Source organism: Copadichromis virginalis, linkage group LG16 (assembly GCF_057382275.1).
Source record: "Copadichromis virginalis isolate Kocher_CV1m ecotype Utaka linkage group LG16, C_Virginalis_male_GT1.1, whole genome shotgun sequence".
NCBI classification, from domain to species: domain Eukaryota; kingdom Metazoa; phylum Chordata; class Actinopteri; order Cichliformes; family Cichlidae; genus Copadichromis; species Copadichromis virginalis.
The window spans coordinates 39,580,854-39,598,804 of NC_140633.1; the positions used below are offsets into that span (position 1 = coordinate 39,580,854).

The 17,951-nt window shown below is 44.1% G+C and overlaps 1 protein-coding gene across 4 annotated transcripts in view; it reads right to left on the bottom strand.

Moving 5' to 3' along the window:
- Nucleotides 1-296: 296 nt before the first annotated feature.
- Nucleotides 297-17,951, bottom strand: part of myo1b (myosin IB) — a 55,306-nt gene continuing 37,651 nt past the window's right edge. Inside the window, exons 14-32 of one of the 4 annotated variants that reach the window (XM_085434764.1) lie at nucleotides 16,190-16,294; nucleotides 14,429-14,491; nucleotides 13,881-14,081; nucleotides 13,468-13,694; nucleotides 13,032-13,232; nucleotides 11,213-11,306; nucleotides 9,063-9,212; nucleotides 8,910-8,978; nucleotides 8,729-8,815; nucleotides 8,312-8,398; nucleotides 5,705-5,791; nucleotides 4,835-4,921; nucleotides 4,024-4,098; nucleotides 3,806-3,940; nucleotides 3,596-3,702; nucleotides 3,345-3,477; nucleotides 2,814-2,966; nucleotides 2,471-2,601; nucleotides 297-2,386 (exon numbers count right to left, since the gene is read on the bottom strand). In XM_085434764.1, the coding sequence (XP_085290890.1) occupies nucleotides 2,254-2,386; nucleotides 2,471-2,601; nucleotides 2,814-2,966; nucleotides 3,345-3,477; nucleotides 3,596-3,702; nucleotides 3,806-3,940; nucleotides 4,024-4,098; nucleotides 4,835-4,921; nucleotides 5,705-5,791; nucleotides 8,312-8,398; nucleotides 8,729-8,815; nucleotides 8,910-8,978; nucleotides 9,063-9,212; nucleotides 11,213-11,306; nucleotides 13,032-13,232; nucleotides 13,468-13,694; nucleotides 13,881-14,081; nucleotides 14,429-14,491; nucleotides 16,190-16,294 (2,325 nt within the window). In that variant the 3' untranslated portion in view covers nucleotides 297-2,253. The remainder of the gene's footprint in view (nucleotides 2,387-2,470; nucleotides 2,602-2,813; nucleotides 2,967-3,344; nucleotides 3,478-3,595; nucleotides 3,703-3,805; nucleotides 3,941-4,023; nucleotides 4,099-4,834; nucleotides 4,922-5,704; nucleotides 5,792-8,311; nucleotides 8,399-8,728; nucleotides 8,816-8,909; nucleotides 8,979-9,062; nucleotides 9,213-11,212; nucleotides 11,307-13,031; nucleotides 13,233-13,467; nucleotides 13,695-13,880; nucleotides 14,082-14,428; nucleotides 14,492-16,189; nucleotides 16,295-17,951) is intronic. The other 3 variants (XM_085434765.1, XM_085434766.1, XM_085434767.1) reach the window with 3 other exon arrangements.

Genomic DNA, 17,951 nt, shown 5'->3' on the forward strand with positions numbered 1-17,951 from the left:
CTGGCCAGCTGCTTGACTACAAGGCTTGGCCATCCAGCCTCAGTGCTACTAACCCCCCTAAACACTCGTATACCAAGATAAAGCCCAGTTGATACTGATGATAAACAGCAACCAAGGCCCTTTAAAGGAATGTGAGACTTAATAGTGTGATGTACGGATGACTGAAAGCTGCCTGCACGTGGTACGTTATATATAAAAAAGCCTTTTTTGATTTGAAGTATTAACCATATACTGGTTTCGATAATAAAGGCAAGTATCTTTGAAAATAACTGGATACAGAAATAATGCAAAGAGTGTCCCAGAATAACATTTATTAATTACTGACTTTTATTTAATTTAAAAAAAGATTACTTGTAAATGTTACATTGAGTTCTACTGAAGCATTTCCATGATCTGTCTCTTAGCACAGGTTAACATTAGGCACACAATAATGCAGACATCATTTTGCATTTCTAGCAACTGTTCAAATACAAAACAGCGATTCAGAGAGAGAGAGAGAGAGTGGAGAGGAAGAACCCTAAAACTGCACTGAAAGCAGCGTAGCCAGGAAAATACATCAAAACTGGAATTCAGCCCATCTGTTCCCACGTGAGGGTCAACGGCTGATTTCTCAGGTGCCTGTGTCGTGCGTTACATTAAAGAAAACACAAAATCAATTTTCATGTACAGACCACGATACCCTGGATTGCAAAAGCCATCAAGAGCTAATTTATGTCATTCCCTCGCACATTCACCGAAAGTACAAAACGCCCCACCAGAAAAATCAGACAAATAGTCAACATGCCTGAAAATATAGAGCTCTCGCTTCTTGACACGCAAATGTTCCCCGTGTATAAATGACTGAATACCAGATTTTTTTTAAATAAGACTTCTATAAAGTTGTAAAAAACCCAAATTTGCCCATTCTTTGATTCATCAAGGATCTGTAGTCACTTAATATTTGGCCTTTCCTAAAAAAAACAACAAAAAAACATATTAGGAGCGAGTGGGCGGAGCACAACACCGACTCAAACTTCAGTGGCAGAAACAGCAATTTTACAAATACAGCAATTAAAATAAAGATACTAAACTGCCCTTTGTCCGAGTCGGGGCCACGGCCTTCAAAGCTTATGTACAGCTTATGGCACAGGAAGGGCAACTGCTATGGGTCCTCACTGCTGTTTTACCAGAGAGGGAATAATTGAGACAAAACGTTTTACTTATTGCACGAAAAATATTCAGTTCAAGGGTTTGCGTCACAGAAAGCTTTGGATGAGGGGAATGAATCCTTTGTCCTTTGGTCGGGCAACTTTCTGTTTTGGTCAGTCCCACATGATGCTCAGGGGGCTTCTTTTAATTTATATATGGAAATCTGTGATATGAGTGCAGGAAGTCTCTACAGAACAAAGCCTGAGAATCAATGCACACTGCAGTGTGTTGAGAAATGGCAAGTTATCACATGTGCAGCCTCATCAAAACATACAGTGGCACTGCAGGTCAACACTGCCCGTTCGGAAAGGTTTTTGACCCTTTGAATAGCTCGACATGAACGGGAACAACGTTTGTGTTTGTACGCCGACACGTGACAAGTCACAGGACCTGTTCAATGGCACATAGAATGGATACGAATGGGGTTTTACAATAAATCAAGCACATTACATTTGACTTTGCAGCTGTCCACCTTTTTTCTGAGAAAGAAAATATAGAAAATAATACAACATACAATCAAATACATTTTCAGGTCATCCTCTTTTTGTTATGCGGAGGTGAAAGCAAGTGCAGTATTCACGTTCATCAGAGAACAAAATCCGACAGGCTGACCCCAAAAGCCATCTTTTTAAAGCTAAAGCTGCTCAAACGCAGACGAGTCGAGATCTGTGGAGCTCGTCACAAACGTCTCTAATTTACCATACAGGCAGAACAATCATTGTCAACGTCACCATTGGTATACAGAAGTCTGTTGTGCACTAACAAGATTTGCACCAGCGTCAACTCTTCGCGTCAGGTTCACAAAACACCAGTGAAACATTTTAATAATTTTCTGTGGCATGCAACCCAGATTAGGGCTTTCTATGCCAAACAAACAATGTGGTTACATCTGTACCTGTGCCTTAGAAACTTTGATAAGAACAAAAAGCCAAATAACTGCACATTTTTGGGCTCAGAGGGGAAACTGGTGTGACGGCTTTTGAGTCCAGAGTTTTGGGGGAGGGTGATGGTTTGATGTTTAGTCGCCGCCAGACTGAGCGCTCAACGACAGCAGTGGAGACTTCACTATGGCGATGTGGGTACCGACACCTCCAGCAGGCGGTTGTTCTTGCGCTTGCAGGATATGCTGTTGCCGTTCTTCGGGCTGCTCTGGATGAACTTCACGCATACTTTGTCCTGCTTAAACTGCACCAGGAACCTGCCACACAGAAAACATGGGCAACGTCACAAAACATCGACGGCGCCGAAGAAATATCACCTTTCTCAGTGCGACTGCTCTTACTCATCCGAGATGTCAACTTTAAGTTTCTCCCGGTCTGCGGCGGTCGCCCCGATGCGATGGAGCTTGGTGATGATTTCAATAAGGTGCTCACTGCTGAGCAAGAAATCTCCTTTGACAGCTGAAGCCGAACCCTGCAGTAGAAGAAAGTCACATATTAAGATCTTTTAATAAACTTTGGTGTCTCGTCTGGCCTTACAGTAATCGTCCGTCACTTGGAGACATTTTTATTCGCTTCCCGCCGAGCTAAATGAGAAGCTCACTCCCTGAATGACTTTGGCTTCAACGAGCCAGAGCACAGCGGCTTCATAATTCTACTCAACTACACAATCGTGTCTCTTCTCACCTCTTTGAGTTTGAGAGCAAAGAAGCCGTCTTTCTGCGTGCTGACCGACACGCTAGTGACGTCTGGCAGAGGAATGCTGGCCTTCACCTGGCCCGTTTTCTGGTCAGCCAGGACAAAGTTCTTCTTGGTCAGCAGGAAGATCCGTGGCGTTCCCTGCAAACGTGCAAGCTAACATTTTAGCCCTCTATCATTCCCCCTCTACATGTTTTCTTTCAATGCATTTTTAAATGCTTGTGAGCTCCAAGCTCTGAGCTACAACATAGCGGACCTGTGCAGAAATGTCTGATGTCTGCTGGAAGAAAAACGCTGTCAGTCGTTATGATGTCAAAAAACATCAGCTCACCGTGTAAAGTGTTGAAATATACATCAAAACAACAAACGGCGGCTCTGCTTCACTGTGGAAAATTGCAGAAAATCTCTAAACACACAAGGTCGCTGTGTAATCACACTTCCTGTTTTAGGTTTTCCAGTTTGCATACAAACTAAATGGACTGTAAATACTGTGGTGTGTGCGCGTGTGTGTTTTCTGACCTTGCCATTCGCCCTGTTAATCTTGTTGACCACGTCGGCCAGCAGGACCTTCTCGTCCACAGCACTGTTGAGTTTCTGATATTTGGGGTTCTTGCTGATCTCCAGGTAATCTCCTTTGAAAGGCTGACTCACACTGACACACAATACAGGAAAACAAGACTCCGCTTTACCTTGATCATGTGACTACACGTTGCTTTTATCTTGCTATAAAATAAAATAAAGGGCACTTGATGGCAGTGATGTTCAGCTACCTGTTTGGGTAGAGAGCCTTTTTATCCTTGAAGATCTCACTTGCTTCCAGCTTCTCCTCATACACTGCCTTCTTCTCCTCGGTGAACTGGTCCCTGTATTTCTTGCACTAAACAAGAGACAAATTCATTCAGTTACATTCTGATGTATATGCAGTTATTATAAACATGGTTCTTTAATGTGGCTGAATGTGGTCGGTTTTTGTGACCGACCCTCCAGTGATGGAAGATTTTCCGGAGCTCGGTGTGGACTCCATCCAGGAAGCCGTACGGCCTGGCCGGCCACTTTCTGTCTATGGGGGACATGGAAGGCATGCTGCTCTTCAAGCCCAGGAAGTATTTCTGTATCTGGACACACAGACAAGAAAATCATCTTTGGTTTCTTAATATCATGTTAAACTTGAACATTAAAAACGAAAAGTCCAACTTACAATTCGCTGGATGGTAAAGTCGTAGATCTTTTTGCCGGCATTTGCCCTGAAGAACTTCCTGTACTCTCTGCGGACCTATAACGGCACCAAAAGATCAGATGAAATCAATGAACTCAGTTGGTTCTTAAATCTTATCTGTGTGTGTATTTGGAAAGAGAAGGAGGCACACCGACAGCAGGATGACAGTGCAACACAAACAGCACACTGAAAAAAAAACATCTGACGTTTGGTTAGTGACAAACAACTGCAGTCTGCTGGACGTTGACATTTACTTTACTTGAAAGGATGTGATGGTTACAACAAGCAGTCTGACCATAAGTCTACAAACTGAGGTGGAAATGGGTGCACTGTGATGCACGAGGTGATGAAAAATAAAAAAACAATATTAGGACTGCAATAAATGGTGTATGGACAAGTTTACTTCAACAACCAGCAACAGGGACAAGGACACACACCTAGAGAGAAAGAGAGAAACTCTGCTGGATAGAAAAAAAGTGCTCGTTCATGGGTTAGTGTGACAGATGCAGAGAAAAGAAGATACGAGTCAGACGCCGCTGCGTGACATCTGCAACATTAAAAGCCTCAAAGGAGGAAAGAAAGGTCCAATCCTCAATCATCCATTTAAAATGGATTTTTCTTAACTACTTGTCTTATATACATTGCATTTAAAAAAAATTACAAAATGCAAGAAGTGTCACGAGGACAGCGCCTGGATAATGACAGAGAAGATCCCTGAGGAGGATGAGGAAAGTCAGGGGTGTCGAGTAGGTGGCAGACTTGTTGATGGCTGCGCCGTGGGGCTGGGAGGTACCTTGAGTCCCTGCCAGTAGGCCCAAATCAAAGCGACAGCGTGCTTACGCCTGGCCTCTTCCTTCAGTCTCCTGAGCTCCCTGCGAGCCTGTTCGGGGGTGGGAGGGAAGAGACAGAGAGTAGGAACAAATGAAGCAGGAGAAGATGAGAGGGAGAGGAGGTAGACACCGTTTTGCCTGAGGTCAGAAACATCAAATGCGCACACACACACTGCACACAAGCACAGTGTGATCACTGAGAGACTGTAAAATTACAGCTCTGCTTCTCCAGCCTCCAGAAACCAATATGGAAGTGTGGGTCATGGGAGCATTTATCTGGGGAACTTCTGGAAGGCAAACAGAGCTGGTGCTTTGACAACTTTGAGTGCAAAAGGAGAAAACAAAAAGTCACATCTCAGGCGGTCAGAGGATCCAAACTCATCCTTCTAAAAAACAGCACAGCAATGCAAAAACTACACATGCACCAGCTACACAGGAAGTCATGCAGAGGCAGCAGGCAGCATGCGGTGTGAAGCATGGACCTCGGAGGAAGAAGCTGAAAACAATGCCAGGATAGGACATCAGTCCCTGATGTGATGTATGGAGACTGGACGCCTACGTTTCACTGACTAGTACTCACAGTGGAAAAATGACAGCACTGCAAAGGCAGGTTCAGATGAAAATAACCATTCTGGTCACATGGGTGAGACTGCTGTGCTTTAGCAGCCAGCAGTCCACCTCTGAGAGACTCCATAATAAGATGTCTTGCATACAACTTAAGTGTTTGGAAAGAGTCGAGCAGATGGACACGTTATGGACGAGGTGGGAGTGGGATTGATGGAGGGCGGCAAGTCAGAGTCACGGCAAATCAAGTCAACAGGCTTCCCAAATACCTTGGTGCCCTGCCAGCCAGCCCAAATGACCGATACGGCATGTTTATTCCTCGCCTCCTCCTTCAGCTGACGCAGCTCTCTCCGGGCCTAATGAGAAGCGGTGGCAGTTGTGGGTGAAGTTAATTTCAGTGGCAATCAAAACACAATTGTCCGAAAACAGGGGACAGCAGAGGCGACACAGCAGGGGCAAAAAGGCGGATAAACAAAGACGAACAACAAGAAAACGTGCGAACGAGGAGACTCTCCCCACAATGAGGCTGTGTGTGGTCAGCTTTAAAAGAATATCGTATGAAATGATGCAAAATAAAGTCCAGCAAGAAAGTTCAATTATCTTCAGCGTCAAAGGTGCAAACTAACAAAGAGCCAGAACCACAGTTTAGATTTAAGACACTAAAGTCTTAATGCTTTGAGCCTGGCTGTAATTTAGTCTAATAACAACCTCCAAGAATATTCGATATAACAGAGATTGTTACATTCTGACAGGATAATGGTTTCCTGCATGCCAGCAGAATCAGGCTGAGCTTTAAGAGCTTCCTGCTGCACATCATCACATCGATTAATAAGAAGCTTCTTGACTTTAACCAGAGTAAAAACCACAATCATAATCAGATGTGTGGCAACATGTACATTTCTTACTTCCAGCATATGTTTGCAGCATATGCTGGAAGTAATTTTAGATCGCAGCAGAGGTGTGGCACACTGGACAGAAAGTGTAAAACACCTGAGCCGCACGTCGCAGCCACGATCGGCACCGTTTACGACGCCGGATTAAGCGTGTTAGTTGGGGAAGTCGAGATAATCCCACATTTAACCCTTGTGTGGTGTTCATATTTTTGTTACTCAGCCAGTGTTCATGGGTCTGCTGGACCCGCTAGAGTTTTGGCTTTCCAAATTAACACTATCAAACAATTTTATGTTAAATTACTCAACAGATGTTTACTTCATCCCAATTACAAACCATATGAACAGTAAACATGGTTAATTTTTTCCCTTTACCTTTGTTAGATCACATTTATGAATTAATGTGCTTCTCGTTTTTTGTTTATAAAATGTTATAAAAAAAATAAATCAGTTGTAATCAAGTGGAGTGAGCGGAAAGACAACACATTTACACGTGAAGCAATATGTTTCACAACTAAATGGGATCAGCTGCTCATCAATGGTGACATTGGGCCCAGGGTTGTAAAACAGGGGGAGGCGGTGCACACACTTATCCCACACTGTCCTTATGGCAGCTAGCTTGTCTCACTGCCGTCGAGCTGGTCTGTCGTCTCGGTTATCAAATCGGATAATCCTGGAAATTTTGTGGAAGTTTTCCAGAGACATTGATGCATGGAAAGGTTCTTGCCGGTTTCTGCATCCCACAGGGATTCTGTGGATTCCCCTTTGGACCTGAAAACTCCTGCAAGGATAAGAACCCCAAAGTAGGCCTTTGGGGTTCTTAGATTAATTTGGTCCATCTCCTTCCACCTCTCTCCAAAAACACACCTTCCTTCTAGATTACTGCAATCCAGAATAATTTTCTGGATGGAATCTGGGATGAAAAGCTCAAATGAAGACTTGATGTCCTGCACATGAGTAACTGTCAGTCGTGTTGGCCCTGGCTGATCACAGTAACAGCTCTGCAGGGTGGCTCATTTCTTGGGCAAGAAGACCATTCGATTTCACCAGTTATTGACATCCATATTTCTTCACTTCTGGTGGGCTTGTTCTGGTCCTGGAGCTGGCTGCAGATGGGGTGCTCGTCTTCGTTTTGTTACTAAATGGTGCTCAACCTCATCCTCTTCTTCAAAGTCACTGTCAGACTCTGAATTTTCAGAAATGTGAAATATTCTGAAACCTCTTTGTCAACATCATCATCCGAAGCCCCTCTCTCTTCCAAAATCAATTGGATGGCCCTCGCAGCAGATAATCTTTTGCCATCTTGATCAGTTGTGATAAAGAACCACACTGGCAAAGTCTTATTTATAGTATTATGCCCCTAATTTGCAGGAGGGACAGGGAATGAGAAAATAAAATTTGGATCTCTCAAGAAAGAGGGTAAAATGTGTGAGATGTCAGAGCAGACGGTGTTGGTAGTTGAATTTTCAACAATGCTGCAACTTTGTGTGGGAGCAGGAGGGGAAGAAAACACTATCAGCAGCACCAGAAAGGAGGAAGACAGAGTGTGGGAACACAGGACCTACACTTTCAACACTTTTATTAGACCTGGGTCCAGTGGACCCGAACACCTTGTATGTAATGTAAATGCGTGGGGGGAGGTACAGTATGAGGTCACTGAAAATTAGTTCGGATTTATGTTCTTCACAGAAAATAAGCCAAAGCCAATGAATTTCAGGTTGAAAAAATAATTAATTGTTTAATTTTTCTTTTGAGAAAAACTGAAAACGGGTCTCACAGACCCGAACACCATACAAGGGTTAAGAGCCACACAACAGAAAACGGGAAGAAATGAACAGTCGGGCTCGTTAATCTGGCCGAGGTTCATTCAGCAGGGCTGCTACTCTATCAGGCAGTTTCGTGGTGAGAATAGCATAGGATGGGACAAGACGTGATGAACAGGGATGGCAGCTGGGACAGCAACACACTATCGCTGGGTGGAAATACCTTGGTTCCCTGCCAGTAAGCCCAAATTACTGTCACAGCATGTTTATTCCGCACTTCTTGTTTCAGACGTCTCAGCTCCAGCCGTGCCTGGTGGATGTGGTGGGCGTTCGGTAAGACAAGTTAAAGATGTGAGGAGGAGAAAAAAAAAATCGAGACGGGAAAGTTGAAAAAGGAGCAGGGGAGAAAAGATAAGTGGGAGCTGTGTGATCAGCACAAGAAGCAGGATTAAAGGAAAACAGCAGCAATAACATTAAAGGACAGGTTTGTTAAAGAACAGCCGTCTTGCAATACTGTGGAGCCTTTAGGCAAGAACACAGCGAACAATAAAAAACCAAAGAGTTTGAAGCGTTCAGGAGCAGGCTTCTCCTGCAGAAGCCATCAAGGTACAGCAAACACCTCGCTCTTTGATATCCGTACCTGGGTGCCGTGCCAGAACGCTGCGATGGTGGTCACTGCCTCCTCGCATCTCTTCTGATGTTTCAGCTCTCGCAGAAGTTTGCGGGCCTGGTGGAAACATGCAGACACTTTCATTTTCTTCCACACGACAGCTGCTACACTTTTTTCAATGAACAGAGTGAATTCAAAGACAGATGCACACCTGCCAGCCTCTGGTGTACGACTGAACCATGGTGGTAGCACTCTTGATGTTCCGGTACTTCTTTTGTTGCTGTGAGATGGAAAAGTGTCATTATGCATCGGTGAGTATGGTTTTTAATCCGCTTTGTATTTTGGTGTAATTAAAGGGTCTCACAGCGTAGCGGCGGTACCAAGCTGCCACCACTATCTGGCTCTTCTTCATCAACAGGAAGTGCGTGCGGCACTTCCAGCCTCTGTAGATCTTCTGAATGAGTGTGGCAAGGTCCTGGAGACACTGCTTTCTCTTCTCCTCCAAGAAAAAGAGCTGCAGGAAGAGGAGAAAATTAAGAGCTCCAGACAAGAGCACCTGGGAAACTGTGTGAACGCTGGATGTTATCAACATCATCAAATTATCTGCAGGAAGGTAAAATGTCAGGGAAAGTCAGTTTACTCTGAGGGGAAAAGGTTACGAGTTGGACTTTTTTTTTTGGGGGGGGGGGTTCTAAACTGAGGAAGCACCAATTTCTCAATGACAAGAACAAAGTGCAGGTGGGAGAAAAAGTTTACTGCTCCAGGAAGACAATAAAACTGACCTTTTGATAATCGACTTATTCTCAAGGATGAGACCGCATCAGTTATTGCACTGGTGTGAGGAATAGGGCTGCCACAAACGATTATTTTGATAGTCGGCTAGTCAGCGATTACTTTTGCGATTAGTCGACTAATCAGCTCATCATCCATTGGACGTAAACCATACAGCTTATTGCACCAGCAGCATCTGCTCTTATATAACTATCATTAGCTTACAGCTTTAAGTGTTTAAGGTCTGTGCTAACTAAAAATAAAGACAAGATGATAGTTTATTAAATTTTAATGACATTTGCAGATTGTTTCGGTGAAGTTTAATAAACTCCTTGCTATCTAAAATATAAAAGGACACCGGAGTAAATTCTCCAGCATCTCACACTTCTGATAATCAGCTGTCTGCTTGACGTTTATTCAGCTGTGTAAAAACTATAACTTTAATCTCAGCCAAACAGATTTACTCAGGAACAAATAAAACACTGAAAAAAGCCAAACAACATTTTTAAGTTATCTAAGTGACTCATATATCATATTTAACCTGAGTAGTGAAAGACAGCGGTGGGTTTGAAAATGATCTGCCGGGAGTCCGGTGTTCTCACGGCTCTAGTTAGCCTAGCCCCCGGCTAGCTATCGAGCTAGTGGGTAACAGACGTCTCCGAAAACGTCGGAGCGCTTTTGAAAATATGCGGTGTCCTGATAAACTGAGCAGATATTTGAGGTTTACACAGCTACATTCTCGCCTGAAAATATGTTAAACGTTTATTTTGTGACCCAGAAAGATTAATAAGAATAATATTAAAACTAAGCAGCTGCCGCCATTGTTGGAAACTAAGCAGGGCCGCGCTATGAATTCTGGGACACAGTTTCTTCTTCTTCGGGGTTTAACGGCAGCTGGCATCATGAACATGCAGTGCTGCCATCTTCTGTTTCAGTCCATTATTACACTCTTAAATCCTGCTACTTATTCCTGCGTCTTTTGGGATCTTACAAAGCTTCAAACGACGCGTCGACTATTAAATTAGTCGTCGACGTTTTTGATAGTCGACGTAATCGTGACTAGTCGACTAATCGTGGCAGCCCTAGTGAGGAAGTCACTGCTTTACCTTCAGGAACACTGGGCCTGTCGATATAACGCCACATATGGAAGTTTCTGGGTTTGTTCATATATCCACAGAGCTTGACTGATACCTACGTCGCGACTATTCTATTTTCTGTATAGATAAAAAAATGGTGTCAGTTAAGCTAAAGGTGTGACTGCAGTGATTAAGGAGCAGAATAAATATGCTCGAACTCTGTTTCAGTGATTTTGAAGCTGTAGATATGTAAAGCAGATAAGCTGATCAGATAGAAAAAGCAATTATGGAAAAATTCTCCCAGTGTGAGATCATGTTATTCCAGGCTCTGTTTGGCCTTTTGCTGGTGGGGGAGAAAGTCCATCCAAACGCTGCAGGCCCGAGCAGCTGAAGAGTCTGCAAGCGCAGAGGAAAGAAGCCTGTTTCCCATGTTATATGGGACAGCTAAATGAAACCATGTGTTCTCAGAGTGGTGGTTACAAGCTAATTGTTGAAGTGGGGGCTCCAAGCAAAGCCCACCCTGCTTTACAAACATGTAGCTGTGAGAAAGCAAGGCAGCTGAGCACACCGGCTTCAACCATTCGACTCCAAAACAGCCCAATCTGCAGGAATACCGAGCAGCTGTCCAAAAAATAAATGCTTCGCCAGGTTAGAGAGTGGATTTTACCGTTCTTGGGTTTCTGATGAAGATCTTGGAGCGGCCATAAGAGATCTCTTCTGTTGGAATCTGGAGGTCGGCCATCAGCACCTCCACTCCTTCCCTGTGGGAAGTCAGAAAAGTCAAGAGGGTCCTACACTACACGAGCGCAGATATATACAGTTTTCACAGGATTGCAGTGCAGTCCCAACCTTACTGCTTCCATAGGAATTAAGAGGATAAGTCGCAGGCGTGCGCTGCTAATCAAACGCACTTGATTAAAATAACAACTCTTTAAAATCAGGTTGTGTCAGTTCGAGCTTTCAGGTGTGTGTCAACAAAATCTTCCTAGGAGTGGACGTTCCAGCAAGTTCACCCCGGGGTCAGGTTGTGCAATGCTCAGAGAAAAGGCTTTGCAGGCCTCAGCATGCTAACCTGGGAAGTTCATCACAGTACAATTAGAAAGAGACTGAACAAGTATGGCTTGTTTGGAACGACAGCCTCTTCTTTTTTTAAATAAAGAAAAAACAGGGCAGCACAGCTCATGTTTGCAAAGGTTCAACCTGTGCCGTCTGAACAGGGGAGCCGTTTAAAGTCCAGACGTCAACGTGATGGGAGCTGCGCGTGAATAAACACCTGCAAACATCTGTTCCTCAACGTTTTCATTCAGAAGTAAACACGCTTCTTAGATCAGAGGTTAAATGTCTTAAAAAGTTAAGGTGTAGTCGTCTCGTGTTTAGGATCTTAAGACTACTGTGACCTGCACAGACAAAGGTGAGCGGGCCAAAATTACACCACAACAATGTGAGACTGATGAAAACCACACAGAAAACAATTGCACATGATGCTGAATCATGGGGTGTACTTAGTTTTTCACCTGACAGAAACAGCAGAAGGATTCGGATTCATGGAATAACAGAAGAGAGCGCCGAGGATGGAGTTTGAGAAATGATGGAAACCATGATGAAAGCAACAGCCAGAGAAATATGTCAGGAGACTAAGAAGAAAACTAAAACCACACAAAGCTGATACAAAGATGCTGAAACATCAGGAGCCAGATGTGTGAGACGGCAGATAGGAATCAGTGACTTCACCAGCAGAGAGGACGAAACCTGCAAGTCTGGCCGAGTCGAGGAGACAGATAAGGAGGGAACGTCTGGGCATGTTGTGGTTCCGAAACATAAGGTTTCATTTCCTTCAAACAAAGCTCGCTGTGACGACACGCACCTAAAACATCTCTGTTGACACACTGCTTTTATATAACATGACCGAACCAGCCAAACCTTTTTACCCTGGAATCACTCACGTCTTTAGTTAACTTGCATGTGAATCCATGCATATGCACACAGTGGGGACAGGAATGCATGAAAACAGCTGGGAAAAAAGGAGGGAACCAGTTTCCTTATCCTTAGATCTACACATACCAAACTCAGCCAAAAGTGTTGCTTTATAGCTCAGAGTTTTAGACCACATATTTAAATATACAGATCATATGGTCTGCTGGGTAAACTGCTGTCAAGCTCCCCTAATTATTTTCCCTTTTGCCTCTTTCTGTGTCATCCGAGTACTTTCTAGCAACGGCTGCTTCGCATTCACACAGCCACACCTGGGAGTGGACCGCTCTAGCCACAGTCTATTAGTGCTGGTCACACACTCTCCACTGGGAGCAGAGTCAAGTTTAGTGCCTCAGCTAAAGACACCTGGGAGCATTTCTCATTTTCCACACTCACATTTTCACACTGAAAACTTGAAGGGATTTGCTCTGGCAAGCTTCCAGGGCCAAGACCTCTTTCCCCCCCTAATCAACTATTCCCTAATGTCACCACTTCAGGGTATAAACAACAATTACCTTGCAGGCCCCTTCCAATGCGGCCAGGTCCTTTTGCAGAGCATTTTGTAGCGCTCCAAGCAGGGCTCGTAGGGCTGGCGGAAGGCATAGCCTGCTCGTCGCACACGGACGTTCTCCATCAGGCCCAGGTAGCGCACCTGATGGCGGACCAGAGAGTCGGTGAAGATGTGGGATGCCTTCTTATCATTGGGCTTGATGCAGCTGGAAAGCAAAAATTAAGTTGCAGATATTAGGCTGGTGCGTAGAGCCGGCTGCAGTAACAGCAGCAGCTCTTAAGTGCGCTTTTTATAGATTAATAGACCGTGCTAGACGGTGAGAGTAACAGCAGGCCGGCTGTACTCTCTGGACTATTTGAAAATGATTTCAAAGCAAACTTTGAGAGAATCACAAACAGCACAAACTGCTCTTTCTGTGTAATCGATATGATCAGATTTACCGGATGTAGTTTGGGTTCTTGGTCTGCAGGTTCCTCATCAGCGTGCCCACTGAAGCTCTGAACTGGAATCCAGCAGTTAGTGGTCTCTTCAGGTTGACTTTGGCTGGGTTGCCTTCAGGAAACAGCTGTTTGATGAGGCTGTGGTTGGCTTTGTACATGGCCTGTGACAGGTCCCGGTACAGAAGGTCATTGTTCTTATCCACAAAGCCCTCCACACGATACAGCACCTGGATACACAGAGGGAAGTGAGCCATTCACAAAAAGGTATTTTCATACACAAGTTGAACAAAGTGGTTACTTCTTTTTACACTTTGATTTTATCCTATGCAAAAATTCATAATATTATATTATTAATTTGTTAACATGTCTTTTTTAACATATCCGTCAGCTGTTATTGTTGCTGCCTCGGGTACCTTGCCGGCGTAGTGCTGGATGCGGAAGCAGTTGTGCGGCAGGCTGTGGTCGTTGAGGAACTTTGAGTTCTTGTTCAGCCGACTCTCAAAGTGCTGGTGGTCCGCACAGATGGTGTTCAGTTTGTCCAGGAAGGTCTCATCAGTGACCGTCCCCGGCCTCAGACACTCCTCGTCCAGCATGGCCAAGATGCCGTTTTGATTCTGGCACAAACAAAAGGAGGTTTAGGGTCAAACTTCTGAAGGGTTCAATGTAGAAACGTATTATTCTGTCATGGCTCATGTGTTTCACAGTGCTGAACAATCTGTTCACAACAGCTCGGATAATCATCTCATTTTGCTAAGACAACGTCAGACTTAAAATCAGCTTTAATGATGAACTGCTTTTCAATAACAACACCGATCATGAGGTTACACAGGAGGTTTACGCCACCTCTGGAGTCACAGAGCGGGAGAAATCATCCAGATTTAACCAAAATTAGCGTTTCTCAGTTATTCCAGAGAAACAAGTGTGGAGAACATGAAAAGCCAAGAACAGACACAGGACTTACGTTCTCAATCAGGTCACAGATGATGGCATTGTTGAAATATTCAATGTTGGTCCACTCGATGCCCTGTAACAAATGCATAAGCAGAGGTATACAGACATTTGTGTACATTTTAGAGACTGATGTACGCTGCATGTGGGAGAGCTCAGCACAGCACGTGCATTTTCAGCGTGTACCTCATCTATCGCCTTTACCAAGTATTCATGTGCTGCAATTACAGAGACACATGTTGCAGCACTTAATATTTACATGGGCGTAATGAGAACAAATGCTCCGGGAAGGAAAAAACAAAGAGACTTGGGTTGGTCACAGATCTTGTTTCTTTCATCTTGAACTCGAGTGCGTTTATTGAAAATGATTTAATCAGGATAAACCGATGCGTTTCCATCAGTTCTGAAGACATAATTGTCCTCGGTGCTTTGATGTTATGTCCTACAGGCTCCGTCTGCCTCACGTCGAGGCCAGAGTCCCTTTGGAGACTCAAAGGAGGAACACTTTCAATCTTGCCCTCTCAGAAAGGTTCACTGGGCCTTGAAAAAATTTTTTAGCAGCCATCAACTTCATAGCTACTAACGGCTTGGTAACCTAGGTCGGGGTAAGCAACTGGACAGATATTTTGGAGGGGGGAGGGGCGGATGCACAGGAGGCATAGCTTAAACTGACGGGTGGCCGGCCGCATTCCTGATTGGTAATCCTCCCTTCTTGCTCCAGCACTGCGGTATTTTCCCATGCAGTATACTGGAGAGAGGCCAGGAGTGGAATATCATTGGTGGTGGTGTTAATAGGGAAGTGGCGTGGGGGTCACTACCGCTGCACTCATACACAGAGCTTGGAAAACAAACAGAGCCTAAAGGCCCGCAGCGGGGAGTGTTTACTCTCGCCGGAGCGGAAGACCATTTCCGTCCCCAAGAATCCACAGAGGGAAGACGTGAAGGGAATAAATGAAGAGGGTTTTCATGACAGAGACACGCGTGAAGTAATAATGCGTCTGGTCAAAGGGCGAGGCTTGTAGAGCTTAAACAGATGAGCGCCGAGCGCCAAGCCGCCAGCGCAACAAAGGTGTGCAGAGCGCCAACACGTAGAATGATGCAGATTCTGCACAGCTGTAGGCCTGCACAGCACAGCTCGCTCTGCAGGCCTACTTGTTGTTCCTAGAGTATTTAAAAGTAGAATGGGAGGCAGAGCCTTCAGTTTTCAGGCCCCTCTTCTGTGGAACCAGCTTCCAGTTTGGATTCAGGAGACAGACACTATCTCTACTTTCAAGATTAGGCTTCAAACTTTCCTTTTTGCTAAAGCATATAGTTAGGGCTGGACCAGGTGACCCTGAATCCTCCCTTAGTTATGCTGCAATAGACGTAGGCTGCTGGGGATTCCCATGATGCACTGAGGTTTTCCTTTCCAGTCACCTTTCTCACTCACTATGTGTTCACAGACCTCTCTGCATTTAATTATTTGTTATTAATAATCTTTGGCTGTCTCTCTTCTCTTCCACAGCATGTCTTTATCCTGTCTTCCTTCTCTCACCCCAACCGGTCGCAGCAGATGGCCCCGCCCCTCCCTGAGCCTGGTGCTGCTGGAGGTTTCTTCCTGTTAAAAGGGAGTTTTTCCTTCCCACTGTCGCCAAAGTGCTTGCTCATAGGGGGTCATATGATTGTTGGGTTTTTCTCTGTATCTATGAAGCGCCTTGAGGTGACTTTTGTTGTGATTTGGCGCTATATAAATAAAATTGAATTGAATCCCAGAGTTCACCATTCACACGCTCACCTCTCTGACATACTCTTCCTGCTCCTCACGCAGGGTCAGCTCGATGAAGATCTGCTGCAGTTTCTCGTTGCAGTAGTTGATGATGAACTGCTCAAAGCTGTTGTCCTGTGGGTGTAGCACCAGGAGGAGAAAAACAGTCAGACTTCTGTTAATGTGTTGGTTCATCTGCATTTCAGAGAATTCCTGCCACTAACGGTCTGCTGAGTGGCTTAATAACAGGTTAGAAGAAGGTAGGACAGGTGGACCATCGACATATCTGGATATCCAACATCCAGCTGTTTGTAAGTACTACACTTCAGGAATCTACGTCTGAAGGATCATCTCATCTTTCATTGTATTAAAAGCTTATCTGTCAAATCTGCTTCAGCTTCTTCTTCTCTTGGCTAACTGAGACTCATCCTTCATATCCATTTCCACTGGATTTGTCTGTTCAATTCACTTTTCCAAGATAATTTCCTGTTGTGTTTTATTAAAAAGTACGGTTGCACCTGCGCATCCTGAAAGTGAATTCATATCCTCAACAGTTGCACAGCTGCTTTTAGAAAACGAAGAGTAAAGCATGACTGTAACCCAGCATCACTTGATGTCGCTGCACGCACTGACACTTACCGTACCTCTGAAATGACACCAGTGATAATAAGTTTGAACAGCAGCTCGCTCCTTCTGAGGATTTGCTAACTCATTCTCCGACTGAGCACACACCTAATCAATCTGGACGTTGAAAAATGGATACCAGGAAGGTTGTAATAATACCAGATAATGACAAATTCTTATCAGAACACGTTCCTGTGAACTGTCTTGGATTAGATTTCATTAAACATTGATGGAGCGTTGACTATATAACAGCCTCGACCACTTTTAATCCCCACAGCATTCACTTATTATTGTCGTCAATCATGACGGTGTTTAGTGGTGAGTCATGCTTCTTGGCACACTGGGTTAGGTTAACATTTATTGCTACGGTTAGAGGTTCAAAGACAGTTTAGTCCAACAGCTCGGAGAAGAGGACAAACCGAGGTTCTCAGTGACCAGGAAATAGGATCCACACGTACAAGTGGAGCAGTTTTTAAAACAATTTCCTTTTACTGAGAAACGAAAAGGTTGTCCACACACACACACACACACACACACGTCGGCTCCAAAGTGGCAGCAGATGCGTGGCTGAAACATGTAAAAGAAACCAAAACTATTTTATCTACAGTCAATGTTTTTATGACAAGTGGTTAATATTCATTCAAGGACATAATAAAAATGCCTTCATGTTCACAGACTTTCATCAATGGTTCCACGTTTGAATAATAAACATTTAGCCAAGATGAACAATGTTCCTCTGAAGCTCAGTAACTGACATGTTGACCATGTTATTTTGTTTAAACTAAAATTTAACACACGATCGTTTTATGATGCTTTTAATATGCTGCGAGCTAAAGTTGGTACGGTCTGTGTCAAATATCAGCATGATATAAATAAAGTAAATACATTTTCATCTCTCCAAAATAACGATCCATTTTTAAACTAATCACTTTCTGTTATCCTGTTTAAAAACTGGAGCCAAATAAAGACTCAGCAATCAGCTTTCAGTCTTATTGAAACACCTGATCGTTCTAAGAAAGCATTTAATTCTACACTCATTAATATTAATAATAGAAACACCTGTTAGTGCAACAAGCAATAAGGCCGAGAGCTTCACATTCTTCACATAACTGTTATACATGTAGGCTTCACTGCAGGCCTGTTGCATTAGAGTGCATTGCTGTTAAGT